The following is a 27,997-nucleotide window of genomic DNA, read 5'->3' on the forward strand; positions in this document are numbered from 1 at the left end:
AGATTAAATTAAGTATATTACAAGGAAGAGAATTAAGATAAAACCTGAAAACTTTTTACTGCCTTTTTAAATATATTCTCGATCGATGTCGCTTTGGCACGCAATATTAATAAATTTATTAACGATTAATGTTTTTTTGGCGTTTTAGAAGCTTCAGATGGATATATATATATATACGGAAGAGAATTAATTAAGAAGACGTACACCTATACCTAGCTTCCTGTCTACTTAACGTTACGTAGTCCAAGTACATATTGGTTTCGTACTTTCGTATGTATAACATATATATGATATTAATTAATTAGCCATGGCGATGAATTAATTAAACAAAAGTCACTAGAAATGTTAGCTAGGTACGCCAAGTAAGACAAGTCAAAAGTCGTTTCGTCTCACCTCCCGAAGTTAATTTCTTAATTTCCATCAAATCAATTCACATAATATATGAAGATCGATCATCTCAACAGCACGTCATCGTCATATATATTATTATTATATATCCATTCTGAAAGAAGAAGGAACTTTCCTTTTCCTTTTCCTTTCCTTTCACATAACATGGATGAATGATGATGGATGGATGTGGATGCGGTCCCTTTCCTTCCTTCCTTCCTTCCTTCCAGAAGGACACGTAGCATCAAACAGTACGTCAAATATCTCTTATTGGTCAATAATGTTGACTACATAATATTATTAGTCTTTCTATATAACTCTTACCTAATATCTGCCTCTCTTCCTCCAACCTTCCTCCATTCCATTCCATTACTAGCTCTACCTCTACCTCTTCCCCTTCCCCTTTCCCTTCATATATGGCCACTAGCGACCCCAATTCCAGCCTCCCCGGCTGGACCGACCTCTACGGCCACAACCAAGCTTCTGCTTCTGCTGCTGCTGCTGGTATCAATATCTCATCCATGACATCCATGTCCATGCCAGATTTGACAGCTACTTCCGGCAGCGGTAGTCCCCCAGGCCGAATTGGGAAGTCTCCGAGACGTAGATCCAGGGCCTCCAGACGGGCTCCTGTAACGCTACTCAACACCGACACAAGTAACTTCCGTGCTATGGTGCAACAGTTCACTGGAATACCATCATCATCATCATCATCAGGTGCATATACCGGTGGAATTAGTGGAAGCGGAGGGCCCACCATCTCTTTCAGCGCTCCTAATATTAATACTATGCGTCCAAGCGGAGGAGGAGGAGGAGGAGGAGGAGGGGTGATGTCATTTGGTGGAGGTGGACAACCGCAACAGTACCAGTACCAGTACCAGAGCCGCCAGCCGCCTTTTCAAGAGCAAATTTATCATTCAAGACAGCAGCAACATGATGAGTATGGTGCTGGAGAGAACAACAACAACAACAAGAACAACAACATGTTTATCGATGGAGCTGGAGCCGGAGCCGGAGCCGGAGGATATCATGATCATATGCATGTTATTAATGAAGGCATTTTTGGTGACAATAACAATACTAATCATGCTGCTCATTCTGCTACTAACATTCACTTAAGAGCTCATGATCATCGCTATTTTGGATAATTAATTATTCCATTATGAATATATATTATTATTACCACACTTGGAGCGCTACAGGAAATTACACCAACTCATTGATGTAATTATTAATTAGGTATAGACTATAGAGAGAGTAGTAGCTACAGACTCTTTAATAATTAATTAATTGGGTGAATTTGAGGTGCCCCTTGCTTGCTTTCAAGAGAGGCAATTATGCAACTTTTTTCCTTGTGAATATTGTTTTACTTTGGCCCTTTTTTTTGTTAATTACTTTTTTCTTATAATTAATTAAAATTGACATGGAATCTTTCTAGAAGCACTGTGTTTTAATCAATTAATTGAGAGGTAGTAAAGTTACCTAAGGTTGGCTGTCTGGCCGCATATAAATATAAATATATATATTTTATTTTATTTTATTTATTAGTTTTGTCTTTTGCTAAATTGAAACGTGTCTGAGAATGAGATGGAAGCATCAAGGAAGGTCACCAAGGCACCTTTAATTTACTGGTCATCCCCAGTCACCGTCACATATCTTTTAATTTCATTATTTTTCTTAATTTTATTTATTGTGGTTGTTATGATATCTCAAGTTAATTTGTGGTTGCATATATGGTAACATGTTTTGTATTTTAATTTGCATGCATACAGTGACAAAGTAAATAGATAAATAATGACTCAAGAGTACAACTTAATTTTTTTTTCTAATTTAAATTACAGTAGCTTCATTTCTCATTCAAATTACATTATAAATACGTACGTATCATTTACGTTTTGTCAAACCAAATTAACCCTTGTAAAAAAATAATTTCTTGGAGATCTAGTCACTAGTGGAAAAACTGGAATCAGGATCGGCCTATCTGGATCGGCTATAAGAAACAACTGATACTAATACCTATCTGGATCGTTTTTATTAATAAAACCGATCCTAAAAACTAATAAGATCGGATTTTTTTTGTCAACCGATCCTAATTTATGAACTTTTAGTATCGGTTCTTATTAAAAATCGATCCTGATAGTATCAGGATCGATTCTAACAAACAACCGATCATAATTAGCATATATTAGGATCGGTTGTTTATAAAAAACCGATCCTGATACTATTAGGATCGGTTATTTGAAACAACCGATCCTAATACTTTTTTTTTTCAAAGTTGGTTCTGCAAAGCAAAAAAAAAGGAAAAAAATAGTATTAGGATCGGTTGTTTATAAACCACCGATCCTAATAGTATCAGGATCGGTTGTTTATAAACAACCGATCCTAATAGTATCAGGATCGGTTTTTTTATAAAAAACCGATCCTGATACTTTTTTTTTCAAAGTTGGTTCTGCAAAAAAAAAAAAATTATATCAGGATCGGTTTTTTTATAAAAAACCGATCTTGATACTATTTTTTTTTTTTTTTTGCAGAACCAACTTTGAAAAAAAAAATAGTATTAGAATCATTTGTTTCAAATAACCAATCCTAATACTATTTTTTTTTTTTTGGCAGAACCAACTTTGTGTGGTGCGCTGTATGTAGTCTATATTCTTTTTTTTTTGCAGAACCAATCAATTGTTACATTAATTTTTTTTGATGAAAATTAATGTAATTTATATTATTAAAATTTATGTGATAATATAATTAATTATTTGACATTGATATTTCATTTTGAAGTCATTTTGACTATTGAATTTTTTTATACAATCATGCCTGATGCATCAATGACTTGTGCCATATAATAATATACATATGACTTGAACCCTTGTTGTGTGGGGTTGTGAAGGAACGGATATGAACATCAGCATTTGGTCAATCGGAACCGTTAAAATGAAAGAATGTCATATTAATTTCACCATTATAAAATTCAAGGTTCTAAATAGCGTTTATCGCGTCATAGCGGGGAGCCTCCAAAAAAAGCTATAGCGAATAGCGACGCTATAGCGAAAGCTATTCCAAATAGCATTTTTTATTTTTATAAAAATTATATTATATATTTGTACTAAATATCAACATTATTTAGTCTCATAGAACAATAAATAATATCAAATTGATTAAAAAATTATAATATTCATATTGAACCAATACAAAGTCCAAATTGCGACTCAAAATATCTATAGTAATACTAATATCATAAACTATCGATCTTTTTCTATTTAAAATATCTTCAACATCATAACATAATTTATCTTTTTTCTATTTAAATTTCAAAGTAACCTAGAAATTGAAAAGAAAAAAAAAATCATACTTCTAGTAAAATAAACAGATGATCCTTGAAGAAATTCTTGTTAGTCCCTAAAATTTTCATAATTTAGCAATTATTTATTTGATTTATCATCAGTTAAAAAAAATCAAGAGCAAAATGAAAAAATTATTATAACGGACTTGAATTTGATATAATGTAATATTCATCAAAATTAAACAATATCTTCACCATTTATTTATTTTAAAGCTCATATAAATTGAAAAAAAAAAACAACAAATGTTGCATAGCGCGCGCTATTTGCGCTACACGCTATACGCTATAGCGGACCGCTATTACCGCTATAGCGTCTGTAGCGCAAATAGCGTGTTTTAATGCCATAGCATAGCGTTTGGTCTCCAAAAACGCTATAGCGCGCTATTTAGAACACTGATAAAATTTGATACAATTCGGGATTCATTTACTAGTTCATCAAAGCAAAACAATATAGCAACATCGCACGGCCGTAAATAGTTTACATTAGATCAAGACTTATAGTTGTCGGGCCTTCGGCACTTTTACGTTATTAATGTTCCATGTTATATCTTGATCATTTTAAAAATTATTACATGTCATTTAATTACAGACCCACCGTTGGATGATCATGCAGAAATGAATGGTCTGCATTCCATTTAACAATTTGATGCCATTAATAATAATAAAATTGTACAAAATTAATCATGGTAGAGTTGATTTGGCCATACAAACACAAATAAATAATTTTTATATTTTTCACATTTTTCTTAATATTTATCCGTGTACATGCATTACCAAACAAAAAAGAAAATAAATGGTAGCTGTTTGATGGTTGATAGACCATCAATATGAGTGGGGTTTACCTCAGTGATTTTTCTCATATATAGTATCAGGATCGGTTTTTTATAAAAAACCGATCCTGCTACTAATTTTTTTTTGGCAGAACCAACTTTGAAAAAAAAATAGTATCATGATCGATTTTTTATAAAAAACCAATCCTGATACTATTTTTTTTTCAAAGTTGGTTCTGCAAAAAAAAAATACTATTAGGATCGGTTTTTTTTATAAAAAACCGACCCTAATACTTTTTTTTTTTGGCAGAACCAACTTTGAAAAAAAAATAGTATCAGGATCGGTTTTTTATAAAAAACCGATCCTGATACTATTTTTTTCAAAGTTGGTAAAAAAAAATATTATCAGGATCGGTTTTTTATAAACAACCGGTCATAACGATAACTCCCTATATAACCTGCTTAGGATTCTTCTTATTTTTATTTCACGTCTCTCATTTTCAACTTAGCGTCTCTATCTCTGTGTCTCTGTATCTCCCTCTCAAATCCTCAGTACTCTTTGTCTCTCTCTCTCTGTCTCCGTCTCTCCCTCTCCTCTGTGTCTCTCTCTCTTTCTCTCCGTCTCTTCCTCTCAAAGCCGAGCATCTCGCACCTCCGGCTCAATTGTGTCAGTTTTTAATTTTTTTTTATTGTTTCAAAAATTAATTAATGGTGTTTGTATATTATTTTACAGTCTTGAGGACATCTCTCTCAAGTTACTTAATCATCCGGCCGATCAACTATCATGGTACTAGCTTTATCTAATTTTCTCATTATTATACTTTTAAAACACATTTTTTTGTATTTTTTATTGGAAAATGTTTTTCCATCTAATTGTTATTTTTGTTTTTAGGGTCTTTTTTTAATCTCAAGTGATGTGATTGCAAAAGAGGTAATTATTGATTTTTTTATTGTTGTGCTTTACATTAATTGCATAAATGTGTGTTAATTGAAGAAATAGCCCAATTAGTCACTTGTATGTTTGTTAATTAATTTTTTTTTGGATTTAAATTTCTTGTTATAATATGTAATGCTTCACAAAACTTTGTATGAACATGAATTTTTTGTAATAGTTTAAGATGTGTATGATAATTAATTTAGGATGTGTATATTATATTTGATTATTACTTCTTATTGTGCAAAAAAAAAAAAAAATTTAGGGTGTTGGCTAGCAAAATATATATGGAAGCTAGTCAAATAAATAAAAATATTTTTTTTTAGATTCAATAAAACATCAGGATCGGTTATTTTAAACAACCGATCCAGATTACTACTATTAGGATCGGTTGTTTACAATAACCGATCCTAATTCTAAAAAAAAAAAAAAAACCTTTTAGGATCTGTTATTAAAAAATAACCGATCCTAAAAGTTTTTTTTTTCAGATCCTAATTCTAAAATAAAAAAATAAAAAAAACTTTTAGGATTGGTTATTTTTATAACCGATCCTAAAAGTTTTTTTTTTTTTAGAGAATTATATCAAGATCGGTTTTACAAGAAAAACCGATCCAGATACTTAACTATCAAGATCGGTTTTTATGTAGAACCGATCCTGATAGTCTCATCTGGATCGGTTTTAATGAAATCCGATACTAATTGTGTTTTTTTAATTGGTATTAAAAAACGGGGAAAAAAATATTAGGATCGGTTCTCCGATATAACCGATCTAGATAAGTACTTATTAAGATCGGTTGGGTACAAAATACAAAACCGATTCTAATAGTATCAGTATCGCCTTTATCAAGATCGGTTATATTCCGATACTAATAGGCTTATATAACCGATCCTGATTCCTTATTTTCCACTAGTGAGTCACCCCCTCGTTATACGCACATGTACATGCCTCTTCATCACCTTCCCGTCTTCAATCAATTTAAGTCATGTCCTTTTCATTTTCTCAATATTAAGTTCATTACTCACTAAGCCCTCTTCATTTTCTAGTATTTAATTTCTCTCTTATATATATATCCTTCTCATATCTCATGATAGGGAGATTTATCTCCTTTTGACTCTGGGTACCATCAAGGTTAAGTAACACGTACGATCGATATAGATCGATGGTGCCCATAGTCATATATAGGAAGAATAATCTCGATGATATCTATGTTTAAAGAGCCAAAGACCCACAAATTAAGACCAACTACGAGAAGTCGAGAAGGGTTTAGATCACCATATATTTAGTTGCTTAAATTTGCGAATGACTGTCTTTTTCCTTCTTTTTTTTGTCCATCATCAATTCACTAACTAGTGAATATCTTTAATGATAAATTGACAATATATATAAATTATGTTTATTGTTTGTTAAATCAGTATGTATATATTAATTATTTGATTCAATATGTTCCATATATGTAAATCTCTATATGTACTGTAAAATATGTATATGTACACATTTGATTATTTTAACATTCTTTAATTAATGGCTAGCAAATATGAAAACAATTTTTTTTTTTAAACAAATACATATCGTACATGGTTCAGTAGAGATAACCGTGTATAAATATATATTTTGAATTAAGATTTTTGTCAATTCGCGTTTATTTTCTTATAAATATTGTGAATTAGGATGTTTTTGAATGGGGATCGAATACCTTTTAATTTAGTCTCTGATTTGTTTGTGTCAAATTAATATCAACTATATGTGTATATAAAATTGACATAATTAATCAAAATTGTAGCTTGACCAGGTGATGTATCATTATTTTTTAGTGATGGACGGACTGGAAATTAATAAAATAATTAATCAAATTCACTATATATGTAAACAAATTAACAGCATTATATATATATATATATATATATATATATATATGGAAGCAGCTAACAGTCCCCCAACTTCAGTCCCCTAAAAATTCCCGGATATTTTCAACTAATTCTGTAAACATCAATACTAAATCCTATAAACTAATTCAACAAATCATGTCAACATAAAAACGCATGACAGCTGTTAAAAACGCGTGAAAACTGTTAAAAACGCGTGACAGCTGTTGAAAACGTGTGACAGCTGTTGAGGACCGCCTTCTATGAACATACACATAGTATCCTGTAAACATACACATATTATTCTGTGAACATACACATATTATCCTGTAAACATACACATATTATTCTGTCAACATACACATATTATTCTGTGAACATACACATATTATCCTGTAAATATACACATATTATCCTATAAACATACATATTGTACTTGAAATTATGACAGTTCAAATTATGGCAATTGTGGCAGTTGAAAGCGCATCAGAACTAAGCTAAAAAAGGAAGACTTTTATACACGGGGATTTTCGGGGGACTGTAGCACGGGGGACATTACCTTTTCTCTCTCTCTCTCTCTCTATATATATATATATATAATATGTGGCTTAATAAATAGTTATGGCAGTTTTGTTAAGCCACCGTTGGATCAGCTCTTTTCAAAGTGGCTTAATAAATAGTAAAAAAATTCAGAAAAAATATAAAATTTGGTCTCCAAGCACAATTTAATATGGAGAACAACTTGAACGGTTCGGATCGATGTTTTGAACTTTGAAAATTGAAAAATAAATTGGTAGCACCAAATCTCAGGAACTACCACTTTGATCTTAGCCAACCTCTATATATATATATATATATATAGGCTGTGGCTAATTTGCTGCCGGCAGTGCTGTCGCTGTTTTTTTTATTTTGTGATATCCAAACAAAAAATCCAAACCATTAGATATTTAATCTATATTATAATCTACTTGGAGACAAAATTTTAAATTTTTTGAAATTTTTTTACTATATATTAAGCTGGTTTGAAAACCGCTGATTTCAATGCTGCAGAAATTTACTGAAATCAGCGGTTTTCAAACCAGCTTAATATATAGTAAAAAATTTCCAAAAAATGTAAAATTTGGTCTCCAAGTAGATTATAATATAGATTAAACATCTAACGGTTTGGATTTGTTGTTTGGACATCACACGGCTAAATATAGCCCCAGCAACACCTCTGCTGAAATGCTGCCAGCAGCAATTTAGACAGACCCTATATATATATAGAGGTAGGCTAATATACAATCGATTGTTCCTGAGGTCCCGTACAACCAAGTCATTTTCTGATTTTTAAAGTCCAAATGATCGATCCAAATCGTTCATCTTGTTCTCCATATTAATATGTGATTGGAGACCAAATTTTACATTTTTCTGAATTTTTTTACTATTTATTAAGCCACTTTGAAAATCGCTGATCCAACGGTAGCTTCTGGTTTTACTGTTTTGTAAGCCACCGTTGGATCAGCAGTTTTCAAAATGGCTTAATAAATGGTAAAAAAATTCAGAAAAATATAAAATTTGGTCTCCAAGCACATATTAATATGGAGAACAAGATGAACGGTTTGGATCGATCATTTGGACTTTAAAAATCGGAAAATGACTTAGTTGTACGGGACCTCAAGAACAATTGATTGTATATTGGCCTACTTCTATATATATATATATATATATATATATATATATATATATATAGAGAGAGAGAGAGAGAGAGAGAGAGAAGGGCTAAACTCAAAACGTTTTTTTTTTCTAGCCTTCGGAACAAACGATTCGATTTTCTGATTTTGAAAGTCCAAACAGTCGATTCAAACCGTTAAATGTTTAATATATACTAAAATGTGCTTGGAGAGCAAATTTCATATTTTTTGGAACTTTTTTAATATTTATTAAGATGATTTGAAAATTGTAGTTTTTATTAAAATTATGTACCATTGAAAAAAAAAAAAGATTTTCAAACCATCTTAATAAATAGTAAACAAAATTCAAAAAATATAAAATTTGGTCTCCAAACACATATTAATATGAAGAACAAGATGAACGGTTTGGATTGGTTATTTGGACTTTAAATCCGGTGATTTATAGTTCAATGTACAAAAGAGGCTATACATTGCAATGCACTATAGCCCAACTATATATATATATATAGAGAGAGAGAGATGAGCTATGGTGAGCCATGAAGTAAAACGCGTTTGTACTCCACGCCATATTTTCATTTTGAAAATCCAAACGACCGATCCGAATAGTTAGATGTTTAATCCATATTGAAATGTGCTTGGAGACCAAATTTTCCATTTTTTGAATTTTTTTTACTATTTATTAAGCATTTTTGAAAATTGTTGTTTTACAGTGAACAGTAAAAAAACAGTAAAATTTTCTGAACCATCAGATCAGCGATTTTCAAAATTGCTTAATAAATAGTAAAAATATTTCAAAAAATGTAAAATTTGGTCTCCAAGCACATTTCAATATGGAGGCCGTGTTGAGCGGTTCGAATCGGTCGTTTGGATTTTCAAAATGACAATATAGTGCCATGGAGCACCAATACGTTTTACTTCATGGCTCACCGTAGCTCATCCCTCTCTATATATATAACCTATATATTTAGAACACTATATTTGGTTGATCTAAACAACTACTTAGTGCAATCGCTTATTCTTTTTAATTGTCATGCTATAATCGCTATTTAAATCATTGTACCTAACCTAATGCATGCATAGATGATAATGGATCTGGTCCCACGCATAAATTAATATAGGCACGTTTTAGGACTTAGGAGTTGAGAATCTTGACTAAGTCAATCAAGATAACGTGACACAAACGATTGGTCCATTAATTATCTTATTTATTTTCGATTTGACTCTTTAATTTGTGTTGTAGAACTGTTTCCCTACAACTTTTGCAAATAGAACCCTATGATTAATTATCAACTTTATATGGAAATCAATGTATATATATTTCATTCCTAATAACGACAAAACTTAAAAAGATAACTTTTTCTTGCAAATGAACAAACTCTTTTAAGTGTAAAGCTGGAAATATTTTTTAATGTTATAATTATTCAAATTACAATATTATTTATGTAGATGTTTATTATCTAACTCTCAATATTAATTCTCAATATATTACCTCATCATTCTCCTGCTATTGGTATTTATTATCTCATTTATTATTGTAATGCATGGTTCTTTATATACAATTTCTAGCTTATAAATATAGTCTTTGTACATAGAGACAATTGACACAATTAGAAGAGAATAATTTTTTTGTTATTGCTCTTTCTATCTCTCTTATTATTTATTTTACATTTGTTGTAACTTTATTTAATTTTACAATACAAGATACATTATCACAAATATATATATATATATATTGACTATTCGAGATGTTCTGCAAATGCATGAAATAGTAAAAAGTGAAAAAGAAAATATGGTTCTATATTGCACAATTTCGCTTGTATTGAGCAAGTTTGAAATAGTATAAGAGTAAAATTAATGTAGGAGTGTTCGTAGGTTCGGTTCGGTCTAAACCGAATTAAAATAGACAAACTAAATTTTTATTTGATTTTCAAAATTCAAATCGAATTGAACCGAAATAGAATAAGAATCGAACCGAACAAACTGAAGTAAATTTTGGTTTATTCCATTGAATTAAAAATAGGATATTAATCATAAAAAAATTGTTAATTTAAAAAAAAAATTAAAGATGGATTTAAATTTCTTTTAGTTCGGCTTAATCATTTTTAAACCGAACCAAGCAATATACATTATGGTGTAATTTTTTATTTTTAAAAATGTTTAGTTAGACAGGAGATAGGTTTTTTTTGTTTTTGTTTTTATTAAAGAGAGATAGGTTGAATATACATTATGTTGTAATCTTTTATTTTAAAAAATGTTTAGTTCGGCAGGAGATAGGTTTAAAAATTTCAGTCAATTTGATCTAACTAGAATTTGAAACTTGTTGTCGTCATATATAGTCCCATTAAGTTTTGACACACAATATTAAGCGTATTTATCTTGATAAATTAATTACAGAGTAATTAATACGGGAGTTCAAAAAAGAATTCACATGCATGCATGCATCATCTGAGAACTGAGATGTCTCAAACTTGGAGCTAGCGACTCTGTACGTACAAAATCTGAACAATTAATTCAAATTAACAAGTTGTTTAATTTCAAACAAACACCGAAAAAAAAATTAACACCGGCCGGCTTGTTGAATCTACTCAAAGTCTGAGATATATATCTCATATATATATATATATATAATATAGGATACGGACTCCGTCAGAAAATTCCACTTAAATTTACTGACTAATTATTAATGTTTGGGGCGTAAAAAGTCTTGACTCCTTTGTAGTTTATGTTTTTAAATATATATATATATATAAAGAGAGAGAGAGAGAGTGACTAATGTGCATTTGTATACATACGGTGCAAATTTGAAATTTTAAAATCTAAAACGTTGATCCGAACTATTCATCTTGTTCTCCATATTAATATGTGTTTCAAGACTAAATTTTATATTTTTCTGAATTTTTTTACTATTTATTAAGCCACTTTCAAAATTGTTGATCCAACGGTGGCTTAACAAAACACTAAAATCAGCAGCCATCGTTGGATCAGCAATTTTCAAAATGGCTTAATAATTAGTAAACAAAAATAAAAAAAATGTAAAATTTGTCTCCAAGCACATATTAATATGGAGAACAAGATGAACGGTTCGGATCGACGTTTTGAATTTTTGAAATTTCAAATTTAGATCGTATGCATATCGGGCCATATGCATACGAATGCACATTAGTCTATATATATTATATATATATAACTGAAGGAAATTAATAGCAGAGTCAAATAAGTTCGGGTCAACCTCTTTAAATAGTTCCTATCTATATATATATATATATATATATATATATATATATATAGGTATTAAGTAAGTTTGTTTCTGACTCTGCATTTTTCATTACAAATTAAACTTAAAACAATTTACTTTTGCGGTCTAGATTATCAAATCTGTCAAATATATATTTCAAGTAATTAACATAAAAACAAAAAAATTCTCGAGTAACTTTTGCTTTGGATGAACAAAAAAATAATCAATATTAATTGCTTTGGGATGGCGCATGAAATTAAGCAACGGGATATTTGAGCCGGCCTCCTATTTTTTAAAATAACGAATATTTGTTGAACTTTGAAATTAATTAAATTCAATGGGAGGTTGGCCATTCAAGCTATATATATATATATATATAGGTTTTGGCTAATATGCTATGGGTAGCTAAGAGGCCTCTGTGCTACGGCTCGGATTTCGAGTTTTCAAAATCCTAACGGTCGATCCGAACCGTTCATCTTGTTCTCCATATTAATATGTGCTTGGAGACCAAATTTTACATTTTTATGAATTTTTTTACTATTTATTAAGCCACTTTGAAAACCGCTGATCCAACGGTAGTTTCTGGTTTTACTGTTGGGTTAAGCCACCGTTGGATCAGGGGTTTTCAAAGTAGCTTAATAAATAGTAAAAAAATTCATAAAAATATAAAATTTGGTCTCCAAGCACATATTAATATGGAGAACAAGATGAACGATTCGGATCGACCGTTAGGATTTTGAAAACTCAAAATCCGAGCCGTAGCACGGAGGCCTCTTAGCTACCCATAGCACCGTAGCCACGTCCTATATATATATATATATATATATATATATATATATATATATATACACACAGGCCAATTAAAGTCTTCGCTATGGTCCGACATATCATCAAATTTTGCTTATGTATATAATTTTATTTAATTTGGCTTATTCGGATCTATTTTTAGGTCTAATGAGTTCCAAAGCTGTCTGATAAGCTTTCAGGTCTGTATGCACGAAAATTGAAACAGATATACACCATTTTTAAAACAAAGCTCACATATTTTAAAGTGAATCGGATGGTGATTGAGCCCTTCAAAACAAAATAGATCCAATGGACATCACACCTACTCTCATTCTCAAGTATATAAAATTTTGATCTGATATTATTATTATTATTATGAGCTGGGCTACGGTGAGTTGCGAAGTAAAGCGACTATTTTACTTTACGCTAATATTTTGCGATTTTAAATTTCAAAACGTCGATCCGAACCGTTCATCTTGTTCTTCATATTGAAATGTGCTTGGAGACCAAATTTTACATTTTTTGGAATTTTTTTACTATTTATTAATCAATTTTGAAAGTCTCTGATCTGATGGTCCAGAAAATTTTACTGTTTTTCACTGTTCACAGCAAAACAGCAATTTTCAAAAATGCTTAATAAATAGTAAAAAAATTCTAAAAAATGTAAAATTTGGTCTCCAAGCACATTTCAATATGGATTAAACATCTAACGGTTCGGATCGGTCGTTTGGACTTTCAAAATAAAAATACGGCATGAAGTAGAAACGCGTTTTACTTCGCAACTCACCGTAACCTATCTCTTATTATTATTATTATTATTATTATTATTATATACACACATATATGTATTAATAATTAATATTAAATTTTGTTGTTTCGTTGTTGGGAAATGGGAATAAAGATTGTTGGTGCACGTGCCAGTCTTACTTGGAAAAGTGCTGACCTGACCGAAGAAAATTCTCTGGTCCAAAATAGAAATTAGAGATGAAATGCTTTTAATTTGTCTGAAAAAGATAATACATAGTCAATATATCTTTTCTAGAACTCTCTCTCTTTTTATTCTTTAGTGGTACTAAGCGAAATACTATCTCCCCAATTAATGTGTGAGAATGGAGAAAATTAGTTTGCTTGTACTTTTTAAATAGTTCCTAGGTATTAATTAATTAATTAAGGGTATGTTTGGTTGAAAATTAAAAATAGCTACACTAGTCAAAATTAATAATAGCTATTAATTGTTTCTCTTATTAAAATAGTTCAATCTCAATTAAAATATTTACTATTCACTATTCTAACCATTTTAACACAAACAAACACCGAATAGACTACGAGTAGTATAACTCTAAGAATAACTTATTCTTAATCCAACTAAACATACCCTAAGTTTGTTTCTGACTCTGCATTTTTCATTATAAAAATACTTAATAAATATTAAAAAAATTCAAGAAAAATATAAAATTTGATCTGCAAGCATATTTCAATATATTCATTATGTTGAACGGTTTGAATCGACTGTTTAAACTTTCAAAATTTTGAAAATATAGAGTGTAATTCAGTATCACTAAAAAAAAGTTACAAGTGAATCCCTTCTCAACTGATATATATATATATATATATACAGAGAACATTATATTTAGTTGATCTTTCCGATAACTGCGTAAAAGTAAACTACCTAACCTAAGCTAAGCTAACGCTATGCAAGCATAAATTAATATAGGCACGTTTTAGGAGTTGAGAATCTTGACTAAGTGTCAATCAAGAGAACGTGACACAATCGATTGGTCCATAAATTATCTTATTTATTTTCGCTTTCACTCTTTAATTTGTGGTTCTAGAATCTAGAACTGTTTTCCTACAATTTTTTTTTGCAAATAGAACCCTATGATTATCAAATTTATAGAGAAATCAATGTATATTTCATTTCTAATATAAATAAAACGCAAAGATAACTTTTTTTCTTGGAAATGAACAAACTCTTCAAGTGTAAATTAAGCTGGAAATATTTTCTAGATACATTACCACAAATTTATATTAACTCTTCGGGGTGTTCCGCAAACGCATGAAATAGTGAAAAGGTCAAAAAGAAAAATATGGTTCTATTTTGCACAATTTTGCTTGTTTGAGCAAGTTTGAAATTGTAAAAGAGTAAAATGTAGGACTATTTGCATGGCGGTTCGTTTCAGTCCAAACCAAATTAAAAATAAATAAACTAAAGTTTTATTTGATTTTTAAAAGTCAAATCGAACCGAACCGAAATAGGATAAGAACCGAACTGAACAAACATAAATAAATTTCGGTTTGTTCGATTGAAACAAAAAAAAAAAGATATTAATTTTTGTTAGTTTATTTTTATTTTTTTAAAGATGGATTTATTTTTTGTTTGGTTCGGTTTAACCAGTTTTAAACCGAACTAATCAATATACATTATGTTGTAATTTTTTAAATTTTTTCAAATATCGGATTCGGATAGGGATGAGTTTAAAAATTTCAGTCAATTCCATCTAACCAGTTTTAAAATTTACAAATCAAACTGAACTATTATACCGATTTAGAAATGAACGAAACTATATATACCATTTGACTGAAAAACCGAACCGTTTATGGAACTAGATCTCTCGTTTCAGTTTAAATCCGATTAAACCGATCCAATGAACAGTCCTAGTAAAAAGGAGGCCTAATTCCATCCCAAAATTAAGGTCGCACTTGTACAATTTGACCTCATATATCTATCTACGGAATGGTGGAATAAAATTAAAAGAAAAAAGAAAAAAGAAAAAAGAAAAAGAGTTAAAGGAAAAGATCTAATTAAGTAGATGTTTTCATTTCAATTTGACATTTTTCACAAATTACATCCAATTTCACTTGCGTTCAACGACTAGTGTATCAATATAATTTTACATTAATCTTCATCTATTATAAATTTGGCGGAACAGTCCCATTAAGATTTGAGAAACAATATATATTTTGATAAATTACAGAGTAATTAATTAATATGGGAGTCCAAAAAAGAATTGACATGCATCCAAGCTCTGAACAATTCAACCAATTAAGTTCTTTAATTTCAAACAAACAACGAATAAAATGCTTTGTTGAACTTTCAAATTAATTAATTAGTTGAAAGTGCAGTTTCTGCACATACATATAATAAAATGCTTGTGAAAAGGACTCAGAGAGGACAACGTAACGGAGTAGGATCAACTGTCCATTGAATTTTTAAAATAACCAATTTCCCCATAAAAACATGATAATATCCAACATCCTCATTATAATTTCAATTCTTTCTTCTAGCTATACCCTTTGATTTATTTAACTTTTTTTTTATTTAATTATTTTAAAAATAAAATTGACAAATATATCCTTCTCCTTCCTTACTCTCCTTCACTGTACACCAATTAAACTTTGGTTTTTTGTTTTTGTTGCTGAAACAAAACAAAAAGGGGATCCAGTCAGAACTATATATGATTCCAAAAATTGACGACTTAACCAAACCCAACCTCAACGGCATCCACCACCAACCTCCAAACATATTTTATTTATTTTATTATCTCCTCCTAACCATTCATCTAAATTAATTTGTTCTTTCCATCTTGGGAATATAATTAAGATTGTTGGTGCCCGTGCTTGGAAAAGTGCGCTGACTGAAGAAAATTCTCTCGTCCAAATTCCAAGTTCAAATTAGAAAAATTAGAAATTAGATAAATGCTTTGTCTGAAAAAGAGAATACAATTATAGTCGATATATCTTTTCAACAAGTATCTATCATTTAGTTTAGTGGTTTAATTAAGTATCTTATATTTTTCAAAAAATTTCTACGGAAATCATTTTTAACTTTTTACCTTCACCAAAATATGATTTTGAGAAGAAACAAAAAATTGGGCACTTGGTTGTACTAATAATAGGATTTGTAATGCATGAAAAAGGATGAATTATGTAAATATATTTTTAAGAATACTTGATGAATTTGAAAGCAAAATAAATGAACTTTGGTAGTGAGCGCGAGATAAATGATTTGTTTACAGACAATAATTAATATTTTTTTTAAGGCATTTAGAATTAGGTGGTGCTACAAATTAATTACAAGGCCCATGCCATGAAGATGAAGGTGAGTGAATATGAATGTAGTAGCTAATTAAAATTTGGATACCTACCTAGTAGGCTAGTACCTACATTGGGTCAATATGGGCCCTTGGGCCAATCCCAAACGGACTGGTCTTTTGTTTTTTAATTTGAAATGGAGATAGATAGATGTCCTATTGTTCTGTTCCTGTTTATTAATTACATCCGTCAATTTACCAATTCGCATCCTCTGAGATATCTCATATTTTCCGTGACTTTTTCGAAACTCTTAACCGTTGCAATACGTTCTGCGCGAATCTCAAAGCTCAAATAATACGGCCCCCTACGTCACCCCCGAATAGGCACCGGACACGTCGGTCACGCAAAATATGAGATATCTCAGAGGACACGCTTACTCTCCTCATTACAATTGTAATGAGTGGATCTGGACCGTTCTTTTAACATGGCACCAGGACCCTACAGTCTTAACATTGAGAGAGTAAATCTGGACCGTTATTTTTGGTCGGCCAGTCCCCTGCCCTTCCCCCACAGATTAAATCTCTCGATCTGAGCCGTTCGATTGACAGTCCAAATGAAGTAGAATCTCTCGAACCAGATCCCACGTGTCTACGTGTCGTGTCTGTGTCACTGTCACCGTCACACAATTCAATTCAGAGTGCGCATCCTCTGAGATAACTCAACTTTTGCGTGACCGACGTGTCAGGTTCCTATTCGGGGATGATAAAGGATCAGTATTATGTGCTTTGAGATTCGTGCAGAACGTATTTAAACGGTTTGGATTTTCCATAAAGTCACCCAAAGTTTGAGATATCTCAGAGGATACGAATTCTTCAATTCGAGCATCCCTTTTCCCTTTTTTCCTTTGAAGAGGAAAAAGAACGAAATTCCACAAAGGAATCAAATCAATCGATCGATCGCAAAAATCAAATCAAATCGATGGCAGCAGCGGATCTGAAATCGATGGGTGAGTTGGAAGAGGAGAAGAAGAAGGAATCAGATGTAGAAGTAGATCTAGATCGACCTGTGAGAGTTTATGCGGATGGTATTTACGATCTCTTCCACTTCGGCCATGCCAGATCTCTTGAACAAGCAAAGAAATCGTATGTTATGTATTCCTCGTATTGTATTGTATTGTATTGTATTGCATTGCATATTTGATTTGGATAATGAATTGCTTGAGTTCTTCATGAATGAATTTGTGAATTTGTTAGGTTTCCTAATGCTTACCTGTTGGTTGGATGTTGCAATGATGAAGTGACACACAAGTACAAAGGTAGGACTGTGATGACTGCGGAAGAACGCTACGAGTCTCTACGCCATTGCAAATGGGTTGATGAGGTCATACCAGATGCTCCCTGGGTTATTAACCAAGAATTTCTTGATAAACACAAAATCGATTATGTCGCGCATGACTCTCTCCCGTAAGAATTTCTTCTTTATGTTCTCAATTTCTGAATTTGTATGCTCTGATATCTAATTGGGCCACTGCTTGCTTGTGAAGATATGCTGATACCAGTGGAGCTGGTAAGGATGTGTATGAATTTGTTAAGAAGGTTGGCAAATTCAAAGAGACAAAGCGTACAGAAGGCATTTCAACATCTGATATCATTATGAGAATTGTCAAGGACTATAATGAATATGTAATGCGCAATTTGGCGAGAGGCTATACTCGTAAAGAACTTGGCGTCAGTTACGTCAGGGAGAAACGAATCATGGTTAACATGGGATTGAAGAATCTGCGTAACAAAGTCAAAGAACATCAGGAAAAAGTAAATGAAAAGTTGAATACTGTTGCCAAATTGCAAGAGGAATGGGTAGAGAATGCTGATCGCTGGGTTGCTGGCTTCCTTGAGAAATTTGAAGAGGGATGTCATTCAATGGTATATATATTTAACTAAACTAAACTCAATTCAGTTAAATTTTATTCATTCATCACTGTCATTGCATTCAGTCATTGTTCTTCTTCTTTTACATTACATTACATTAGGGAACATCCATAGCAGAGAAAATACGAGGGAGCTTCACAGGCCAATCTGGTAAATTCACCCTCATTCAGTATGATGATTATGACTATGATTATGTTCCTTATGTTGATGATGATGATGATGACGACGACGATGATGATCAATTTGAGGATGCTGATGAACAACAATATGAGAATGAAAACGAAAATGAAAACGAAAAGGAGGATAATGCAGAAAAGAAAGTAATCAAGGGAAGTGATCCTTGATTGAAACGCCCATCATTCCTATCTGTACGTAGTTTATGATGTATTATTAATAATACAATACACAGTGGTAATTGGTATGTATGGCTAAACTTTGCTGCTGCACATGTCCTTCATTTCTTGTTTTCTTAGTTCCTTCCATGTGATTCTATTCTAGGTTTCAATCTTTGGATCTTATGGATTTTGTATTTTGTTGCTTATGCCAGTAAAGCCTGTAAATATTTCAAGATTTTGTGAGCAAATTCACCATTATACCAATATTTGAGCAGAGCAGGTCAAAATGGTAATTTGTCTGCCTTTTGATTAATCTTTCTGTGATAAAAAATAGATGCTATTGCTAGTTGTTGGGATGTTGATGGTATGTTGTTGTATCCTGTTCATGGTAAATTATATTCTTTTCTTGGGTCTGTATGCTATTACTGTCACTGTCAAAGGAGCTCTACCCTCCACCTCTGCTGCTGTATCAGCATCAGCATCAGGATATATATAAATTTATGCTGACACCTGCATGTTTTTAACTTGAACAGGTATAAACTTAATTAATATTCTTATATTTATCTGCACTTAATAATATTAATGAGTGCTACCATTGTTAAGTAGAGTAGTACAATTTTCGTTATTGACAATAAAAATAAAACATATTTCTATAATAGTATTTTCTATGTTCTACAAAATATATATAATTTGTAATTGTAGAGAAAGTGAGTCTACACAATTTGTGTCATTCTTATTATTTACTTGCACGTGGTAAAATTATACAGATCGCTACACGAAATTCGGACCATGGTTTAATTATAACATTAGTTCGTCGTTACATGGCTAGTCCGCTATGATTCGTATGACGTGACGTGACTAAGTCAAATTTTTACGTAATATGTCATATTACAATGATTGAGGAAGGAATGGTCACAGTGCGAGAACGATCACAATACATTATTTATGCCGTGATCAAGTCACATCATGAGCACACGTGACGTTACTAGTCACATTTAACTAATGTTTAGTAATTTAAGTTAGTTTATTTAAAAAAATATTTTTTTTAAGAAAAGATATGTAGAAAAAAAAAATATAAAGAAATAATATTGAAAAAAAATGTTTCAAAAATATCAATATATTAAGTGTGAACTAAGTAGCATGAATAATTGTGTGTTTTATCATGAGTAATTTTTTTCTATTACTTTTTTGTTAAAATTAATGTGAGCACCTATATATATATAAGTTCAATCAAAATTTCTTAACACGTGAGTTGGGACATAATTTTGTTAATATTTTTTAAATCCATAATAATCCTCTTTTTTTTTTCTTTTTTTTTGAAACGCCATCGATATATATTAATAAGTAATAGATTTTATTAACCACTACTGGTTTCGTACTTGTCTTAATATATAACTATAAGAAAAGTAAAATGAGGAAAGAAATTAAAGTGATATTTCCATAATTTTTTTAACTTAAAAGAAGAAGAATGATAAAACAACCGGCATTGTTTTCATATTCCAAATTTAGTATGATATAAAATTAATAAAATGTAATTTCACCTATTTATAATTTTATATGTCCATTTGTCGTCAATCAGAATCACAAACCAGTTTTGAGAGACACCAATTTAGAGTTCCATTTCCGATTTCACCTATTTATAGATATAACCACAACCACAAACACCTACAAATTATAAATCTAATTTTAAGAGAGACCAAATTACCTACCCTTTTTTTTTCAAATTGAAGAACAAATTCATCCCCTTTTTCTTCACATTGAAGAACAATTTTGAATTAATGATTCTATCCTGTGCCTACATGAAAACTGCTGGCCTCTTTCTTCTACTAACAATTTTGTGTTGTGCGAAGGACGTAATCGGCTTTCAAAAGCTAAGTCCTGACCAACATTATGCAAGATTCAAGGAACGGGCTGCGTCTCGACGACTCGAAGAAAATGTGAGTTTTTCCTTTTTTTTAAGAACATTTTTTTTGAATTATAGTGCTTTTTTCTTCAATTTTCTAAAGCAAAAAAGAGGTGCTATTTTCTTGAATTGAAGTGTTTTTTTCTTCAATTTTCTAAAAAAAAAGAGGTGCTATTTTCTTGATTGATTGATAGTTTCATGAACAATCTCTTCTCTCGTATTGTTACATTTTAGCTGGCCTTCTTAATTTAGTGCTTGGTCTTGCACCAGAGACCGTTTGAGACTTTTTTTTTAGCCGTTTGAAACATTCTTATATCTGTTAAGTTAGTGAACGGCCTATTCAAAAACTTAAATTATAAAAAAAAAAAATAAGGGGTTTTTTTTCATCAAAAACCTGAGCCCAAAAAAATGAGCCTAGAATTAAATTAAAGCCCATGAAAAGAGTTCCATGCTAATTATTTATTTATTTAATTTTTTTGTGGTGGTGCTGTAATATGTATATATGTATATAATTAATTAGATTGGGAGAGTGTTCTACCCAATAAAGTATGGAGCAGACCCAAAAGGAGGAAGTGATAGCAGTGATGCAATAAGAAAGGCAATTGAAGATGCATTTAAGGTGCAACACAACAAGCACATGCTTCAGGGTGTAAATGATTTGGGAGGTGTCATCATTGATTTGCAAGGAGGAGACTACAAAATTAACAACCCTATTTCATTCCCTGCCAATGGTGGTGCCAATGTTGTGGTATGTACACACACACACACACACACACACACACACACACACGACCAAATTAATTATTAACTAGCCAAAAACCGACCTAATATTATTTTTTTCATCAATTAATTCAGATACAGGGAGGGTCTCTGAGAGCATCAGATAAATTCCCAAATCAATGTTCTTTGGTTCAGCTATGGTCACCTGCCACACCGCGTGAGGGACACGAAAACAGCCCCTGCAAAAGTCACGAGAATGTCACGAAAAACAATAGTCTTGATGTTTACTATGAAGACATCACCTTTCGTGACATCCTCTTCGACTCAAAGCACCGTGGCGGCGGTATCCTTGCAGTCAATGCTGTGCGTATACGCATAGATAATTGTTACTTCAAAGGGTTCACAACAGTTGGAATACTTGTCGAGAGAGGCCATGAGGTATTCATCTCCTCTTCTTTTTTGGGACAAATCGAGACCATTGGAGGTGACAAAAAGGAGAAGGACTTCTCTGGCACCGCCATCAGTCTTGCTGGTAATGATCATGCTGTTACTGATGTCGCAATTTTCTCTGCGGCTGTTGGTATCCTTTTACTTGGACAGGTAACTAATTAATAACTATATATATAGATTATACATTTTTGTTTGATACAAGTAAATTTTTGAATATATATATAATTAATGTGCAGGCGAATATTCTGACGGGCGTGCACTGCTACAACAAAGCAACAACTTTTGGTGGGGTGGGGATCCTGGGAAAGACACCGTGTGCACAGACAAGGATCGACAACTGTTACATGGATTACAACAGCATAGTGTTAGAAGACCCAAAGGAGATGCTCATCACCAACACCTTCTTCTTAGGTGATGGTAATGTGAAGCTCAAGGCGGTAGAGGGAGAAGTGCACGGGCTCACAATTGTTAACAACATCTTCTCTGGTAACGATGCCGAGGTCTCCATCGTCAAACTTGACCAGTCGCACACAAAGTTTCAAAAGGTAATATATTAATTAATTAATTAACTAGCTAGATATATTAATTATGAGAATTAAGAGAATATATATGAATTTATTGAATATATATATAGGTGGGACAAGTTACGATTGATAATAACGTGGTAAGCAAGATGGTGTTGAAGGCAACAAAAGCACGGAAAAGTGTGGCCGGAAAAGGAAAGAAATGGAGAGTTGATTTTGAATCGTTGTTGGTGTTTCATGACTTGGTTACTCATGTTGATTACTCATTATACGTGAAGAATAAGAATAAGAATAACGTGACGGTGACGGTGCCAGCACATGCCATCACTTCCATCAAGAATAACACGGTGGTAGTGGAGGCAACAGAGGAGGTGGACGGGGTCGTGTCAGTGGCAGTTGATCAGTATTTGGCACCAGGAGAGACCAACCACTTGCATTAGGCAATTGATACAGGAAGGAAGGAAGCAGCAAACAAACTTAATTAATTGTTCATCACAAAAGTAATTAATTAATTAATTATAGTAAATATAATTAGTGATGTATGATTTGTTCCGCAATAGAAGGTTGTCCTGTCCTCAAAGTGGATGGAATTTGCTCATGTCACCTTAATTTTCAGTGGATTATTGATTTATCTATAGAGACCAAATTCTCCCAAATTCTCTCAAAAAGACTACTTAATTAATTAATTAATTAATTAATTAATTGTTATCCGTATCATCTGATGAAACTAAGGGCCCAGTCAAATTATTAGTGCATTTAAACAGTGGTTGCATGGGCCGGAGCAAAGGCCTAATAAAACAAAAACAAAAGTAGCACTCAGGTCAGGTGAACCCATTATTGAAAAGAAAAAAAAGGTGACCTGTTTTGTTAAAATTTGTCAGAATATCTTGTAAAATGGCTTCTGTACTTCTCTTCATTATTTTGTTTCTAATTAATTAATTAATTTATTTATTGATTGATTACGTATGTAGTCCCACTGGCCACTACCCAATATATATAGAGGGTAATGACTGCAAAACAACAAGCACACTTTTGCTATATATGTCAACGTCTAACCTACAATTCTGGGAATTTTTTAATTAATAGGAAAATTAAAAAAAAATATCAATAAAACTGAACGAATATAGAAAAATCGTTATGGAACATAACGTTTAACTAATTTGATCTTAACCTAGCTTGCTAATTAACTAAAAAAATATCAGGTCAGATGAATTTCATAACGTTCAGCTATAGTATTTTTTTTTCCCTTGCTATCTGGACATTATGAACACGTTCTGTTTTTTTTAGTTAATTACTAGACTGAATTAATTAAGATTAAATTAGCTGGACATTATAAACCATAACGTCCGTTGGACATTATAAATCATAACAAATTTTCAATATTTCGAGATTTCATGAATTCGTACTCTTTTGTCGTTATTATTATTATTTTTTGTTTTTTTGTTTTTTTTTCTATTAATAAAATAATAATCGGGCATCATGGGTATATGCATATGACACCGAGCACAAATATATAGATCTCCGCCGGAATGAAGGGACCCACTTACCTTTAATTAGTGTTTTATGAGAAGGTTAATGGAATCTAAAATGACAGCGTGCTAACTGGGCACTTTACCCAATGCGGTATTTGATTATCTAATATATATATAGGTTTGAATCTGATTCAATAATGTTTTGCCTTATCCTAATGAAGATGCATCTGTCGCTGATCAGAATCGGGAAATGATTCGGAATATAGAGAGACAGGGAAATCGGGAAATGATTCGGAATCTTGTAGCCTTTGAACGAGCTTTGGATTCCGTGTGTAGATAGCTATATGTATATGTAATATGATAAGATTCCACTGTAGACTTGTGTTCTCCATCTCTCATTCATTCAATAAAGGTAGGTAAGTGGTGCTAAGTGGAAGGAATAAATGACGTCTGCATATTATCCATCAATTCAACGAGCTTTTTAATTTGGTGGCAACTGCCAAAGCAAAGCAAAGCAAAGCGCAGGGATCATGAGATGAGTGAACAAGTTTTCTTTGTCTTCTCCTTCTCCCTTTCTTTGCTTGCTTTGTTTTGGTTTGGTGCCTTGTCACTTGTCACTGGATCTGGAATCCCACCCATTATAATTCTCTAATACGCGCCGCATCCACGCACACTTTGTAACGAGTCATCATCAGCTAGCGTTAATTGCATTTGAGTCTGAGTGTTAATGGATCATGATTCGCGATACATTTATGAATTCTGTAAGCTGCCATTGCCTACTAAAAGAGATTCAGATTCTTTGGATCTGTGTGTCCCCATGGGCCCCACACATTGTATATGCATTATTTCAAACTATGAAGAGGCATACTGTGCATCTTAAAGCATCTTTTCATGCATGCTAAAGTTTAAAACAAATGAAGACACAAGTAAAGATACCATATCATAGATGCATGTATAATTGTTTATTATTTATTTGAGTTTCCATATTATTATAGCTAACCAATTAATATATATATATAGAGAGAGGTGTTGGTTAAGTTCAAAATATTTTTTTCTAGTCTCCGGAACAAACTACTCGATTTTTCAATTTTTAAAGTCCAAACAGTCAACTCAAACCGTTAGATGTTCAATTTATATTAAAATGTGCTTGGAGACCAAATTTTACATTTTTTGATTTTTTTTTTACTATTTATTAAGATGGTTTGAAATTGTTGTTTTTCACAAGAATATATATACAGATGGGCTATGGTGCATTGCAATGCATGGAGGGGGTTTGTGCATTAGACCATAAATCTAAAATTCAAATGACCGATCCAAATCGTTCATCTTGTTCTCTATATTAATATGTGCTTGGAGACCAAATTTTACATTTTTCTGAATTTTTTTACTATTTATTAAGTATTTTACAAAATTATTGATCCAACTGTGGCTTAACAAAACAGTAAAATCAGCAGCCACCGTTAGATCAACAATTTTGTAAAATACTTAATAAATTGTAAAAAAAATTCAGAAAAATGTAAAATTTGGTCTCCAAGCACATATTAATATGGAGAACAAGATGAACGGTTTGGATCAGTCATTTGGATTTTGAATTTTAGATTTATGGTCCAATGCACAAACCCCTCCATGCATTGCAATGCACCATAGCCCATCTCTCTCTCTCTCTATATATATATATATAGAGAGAGAGAGAGAGAAAGTAAGGCTCTCATACATTGCAATGCATAGGCATTTTTGTACATTGGACTATAAATCACCGGATTCAAAGTTCAAATAACCGATCCAAGCCGTTTATCTTGTTCTCCATATTAATGTGTTTGGAGACCAAATTTTACATTTTTTTGGAATTTTTTTACTTTTTTTTAGATTTATTGAAAATCGTTATTTTTCAGACAAATCTGGACCATAATAAACAACGGTTTTTCGTAAATCTAAAAAAATAGTAAAAAATTTCCAAAAAAATATAAAATTAGGTCTCCTATCACATATTAATATAGAGAAAAAGATGAATGGTTTGGATTAGTTATTTGGACTTTAAATCTGTTGATTTATAATCAAATGTAAAAAATACATATACATTGCAATGTATGGTTACTCTCTCTCTCTATATATATAGTTGATGTATTTTGTTAAAATTTGAATTAAACAGATAACTAATTAATTTATGATATATTAATTCTTGTTATACACGTAATAAAATTAGATTCATCTAGACATGTGCATCTAATTAAGTTTGTGATTGTGACAGCAAGAAGAAGAAAAAAATGATAATATGACTAGTTAATTAAGAGGAAGTTTCAGCCAATTGAATCATTTAGTCTTGTCAATTTTTGCAGATTACTTCATTTCAACATACAGAAGCAAATTTAGCTATAAGTTATTTTGTTATTTGCATGCTTAATAAGCAATCACTAGCTATATAGCTAGGTATCCTTAATTACCTAATTATTATTATCAGAAATGAATTTAAAGCAAAGAGTCGATGTGGTATTGCCGTATTGGTCATCACATTAATTCACCTTTTTGAAAGGAGAAAGGAGAAAGGAGAAAGGGGAGAGAGAGAGAGAGAGTATGGCTTCCACAGGTGACAGCAATGCTTGGTAGATTCCAAAAGTCTGAATATTATTATTTTAAAATATAGAAATATTCCCAAGAGAAGAGAGAGATGAGAGATCCTCCCACATGACACGCAGGACCAGTGGGCCATAGGTCCCACGTCTCTCTCAGGCCCACTGCTCTGCTAGTGACCAGTAGTGCTAGTGCATCAACCAACCAACGAACGTGATCGAGCATTGCGACTCTTCTTCACTTCTTCTTCTTCTTCTATTTTATTTTTCCACGCAAACGCAAACGCAAACGGAAACGGAATGAATGCGGTATCATTTTTACGGTTAAAATTAAAATAATTTTTTTAAATTATGATTGCTAATTAGAATTATAAATAAAGAATTAGAAATTACAAGTCAGAGCATTGAAAAGTATCAGTCAAAATATTATTTTGTTTATCGAGTATTCAATTAGTTAATGAATTTATACCTTATTAGTTATTTAAATTCGATTGGATATTTTTTGTCCTTCGACGAAAATCCTAAATCCGCATTGATTATCTCTATTATCATGAATTGAAAAATTCCAAATAGTGCTCATCGCAAACAAACATTGGGCTTGTCATGCATAGTCATTTAATGTAAATATAAAAAAGGAACATAATCTAGATAAATAATAAAGTTTAGTAATTTTAATATGTATATTACCATAGCTTCACTCTTTGTATATTACGGATCGATATGTGCTATGAACTTATATCTTTATTTCTAAACTTCATATCTTTATTTTTAAACTTCAAACAGTTGATCTTAACCATGCATTAAATATAATTTTTATATGGAAATATACTTGCAAATCAATTTTTGTATTTTTTAGAATTTCTTTTACTATTTTGTTGGATAAGTAGAAAGTTGTTGTTTTTTTATGGTCCAAAATTATTAAATTAAGTGATTTTCAATCTATCTAAAAAAATAGTAAAACAAAAAAAATCCAAAAAAAGATTTTGTAAGTATATTTTTATATACAAATTATGTTGAACGGTTCAAATTAACTGTTTAAAGTGTAAAAATGAAGATATGAATTCATAGCACGAACATA

General features: G+C 31.5%; 4 protein-coding genes across 4 annotated transcripts in view; 3 read left to right on the top strand and 1 right to left on the bottom strand.

The window, feature by feature from the left end:
• The window catches only part of LOC144556520 (uncharacterized), an 83,337-nt gene that overhangs the window by 42,792 nt on the left and 12,548 nt on the right, over positions 1-27,997 (bottom strand). The window lies entirely within an intron of this gene.
• Positions 782-1,746, top strand: LOC144556879 (uncharacterized). Its single transcript, XM_078305366.1, has one exon. It carries the CDS (start codon positions 804-806, stop codon positions 1,533-1,535), a length of 732 nt encoding a protein of 243 aa, XP_078161492.1. The 5' UTR covers positions 782-803; the 3' UTR covers positions 1,536-1,746.
• LOC144556766 (choline-phosphate cytidylyltransferase 2-like) lies at positions 17,870-19,570 on the top strand. Its single transcript, XM_078305198.1, has 4 exons — positions 17,870-18,162; positions 18,274-18,483; positions 18,564-18,942; positions 19,050-19,570. The coding sequence occupies exons 1-4, from the start codon at positions 17,999-18,001 to the stop codon at positions 19,290-19,292; spliced, it is 996 nt and encodes a 331-aa protein (XP_078161324.1). The 5' UTR covers positions 17,870-17,998; the 3' UTR covers positions 19,293-19,570.
• LOC144557266 (polygalacturonase QRT3-like) lies at positions 21,071-23,348 on the top strand. Its single transcript, XM_078305818.1, has 5 exons — positions 21,071-21,220; positions 21,707-21,934; positions 22,042-22,506; positions 22,593-22,901; positions 22,991-23,348. The coding sequence occupies exons 1-5, from the start codon at positions 21,083-21,085 to the stop codon at positions 23,318-23,320; spliced, it is 1,470 nt and encodes a 489-aa protein (XP_078161944.1). The 5' UTR covers positions 21,071-21,082; the 3' UTR covers positions 23,321-23,348.

Source organism: Carex rostrata, chromosome 7, assembly GCF_964058835.1.
Source record: "Carex rostrata chromosome 7, lpCarRost1.2, whole genome shotgun sequence".
NCBI classification, from domain to species: domain Eukaryota; kingdom Viridiplantae; phylum Streptophyta; class Magnoliopsida; order Poales; family Cyperaceae; genus Carex; species Carex rostrata.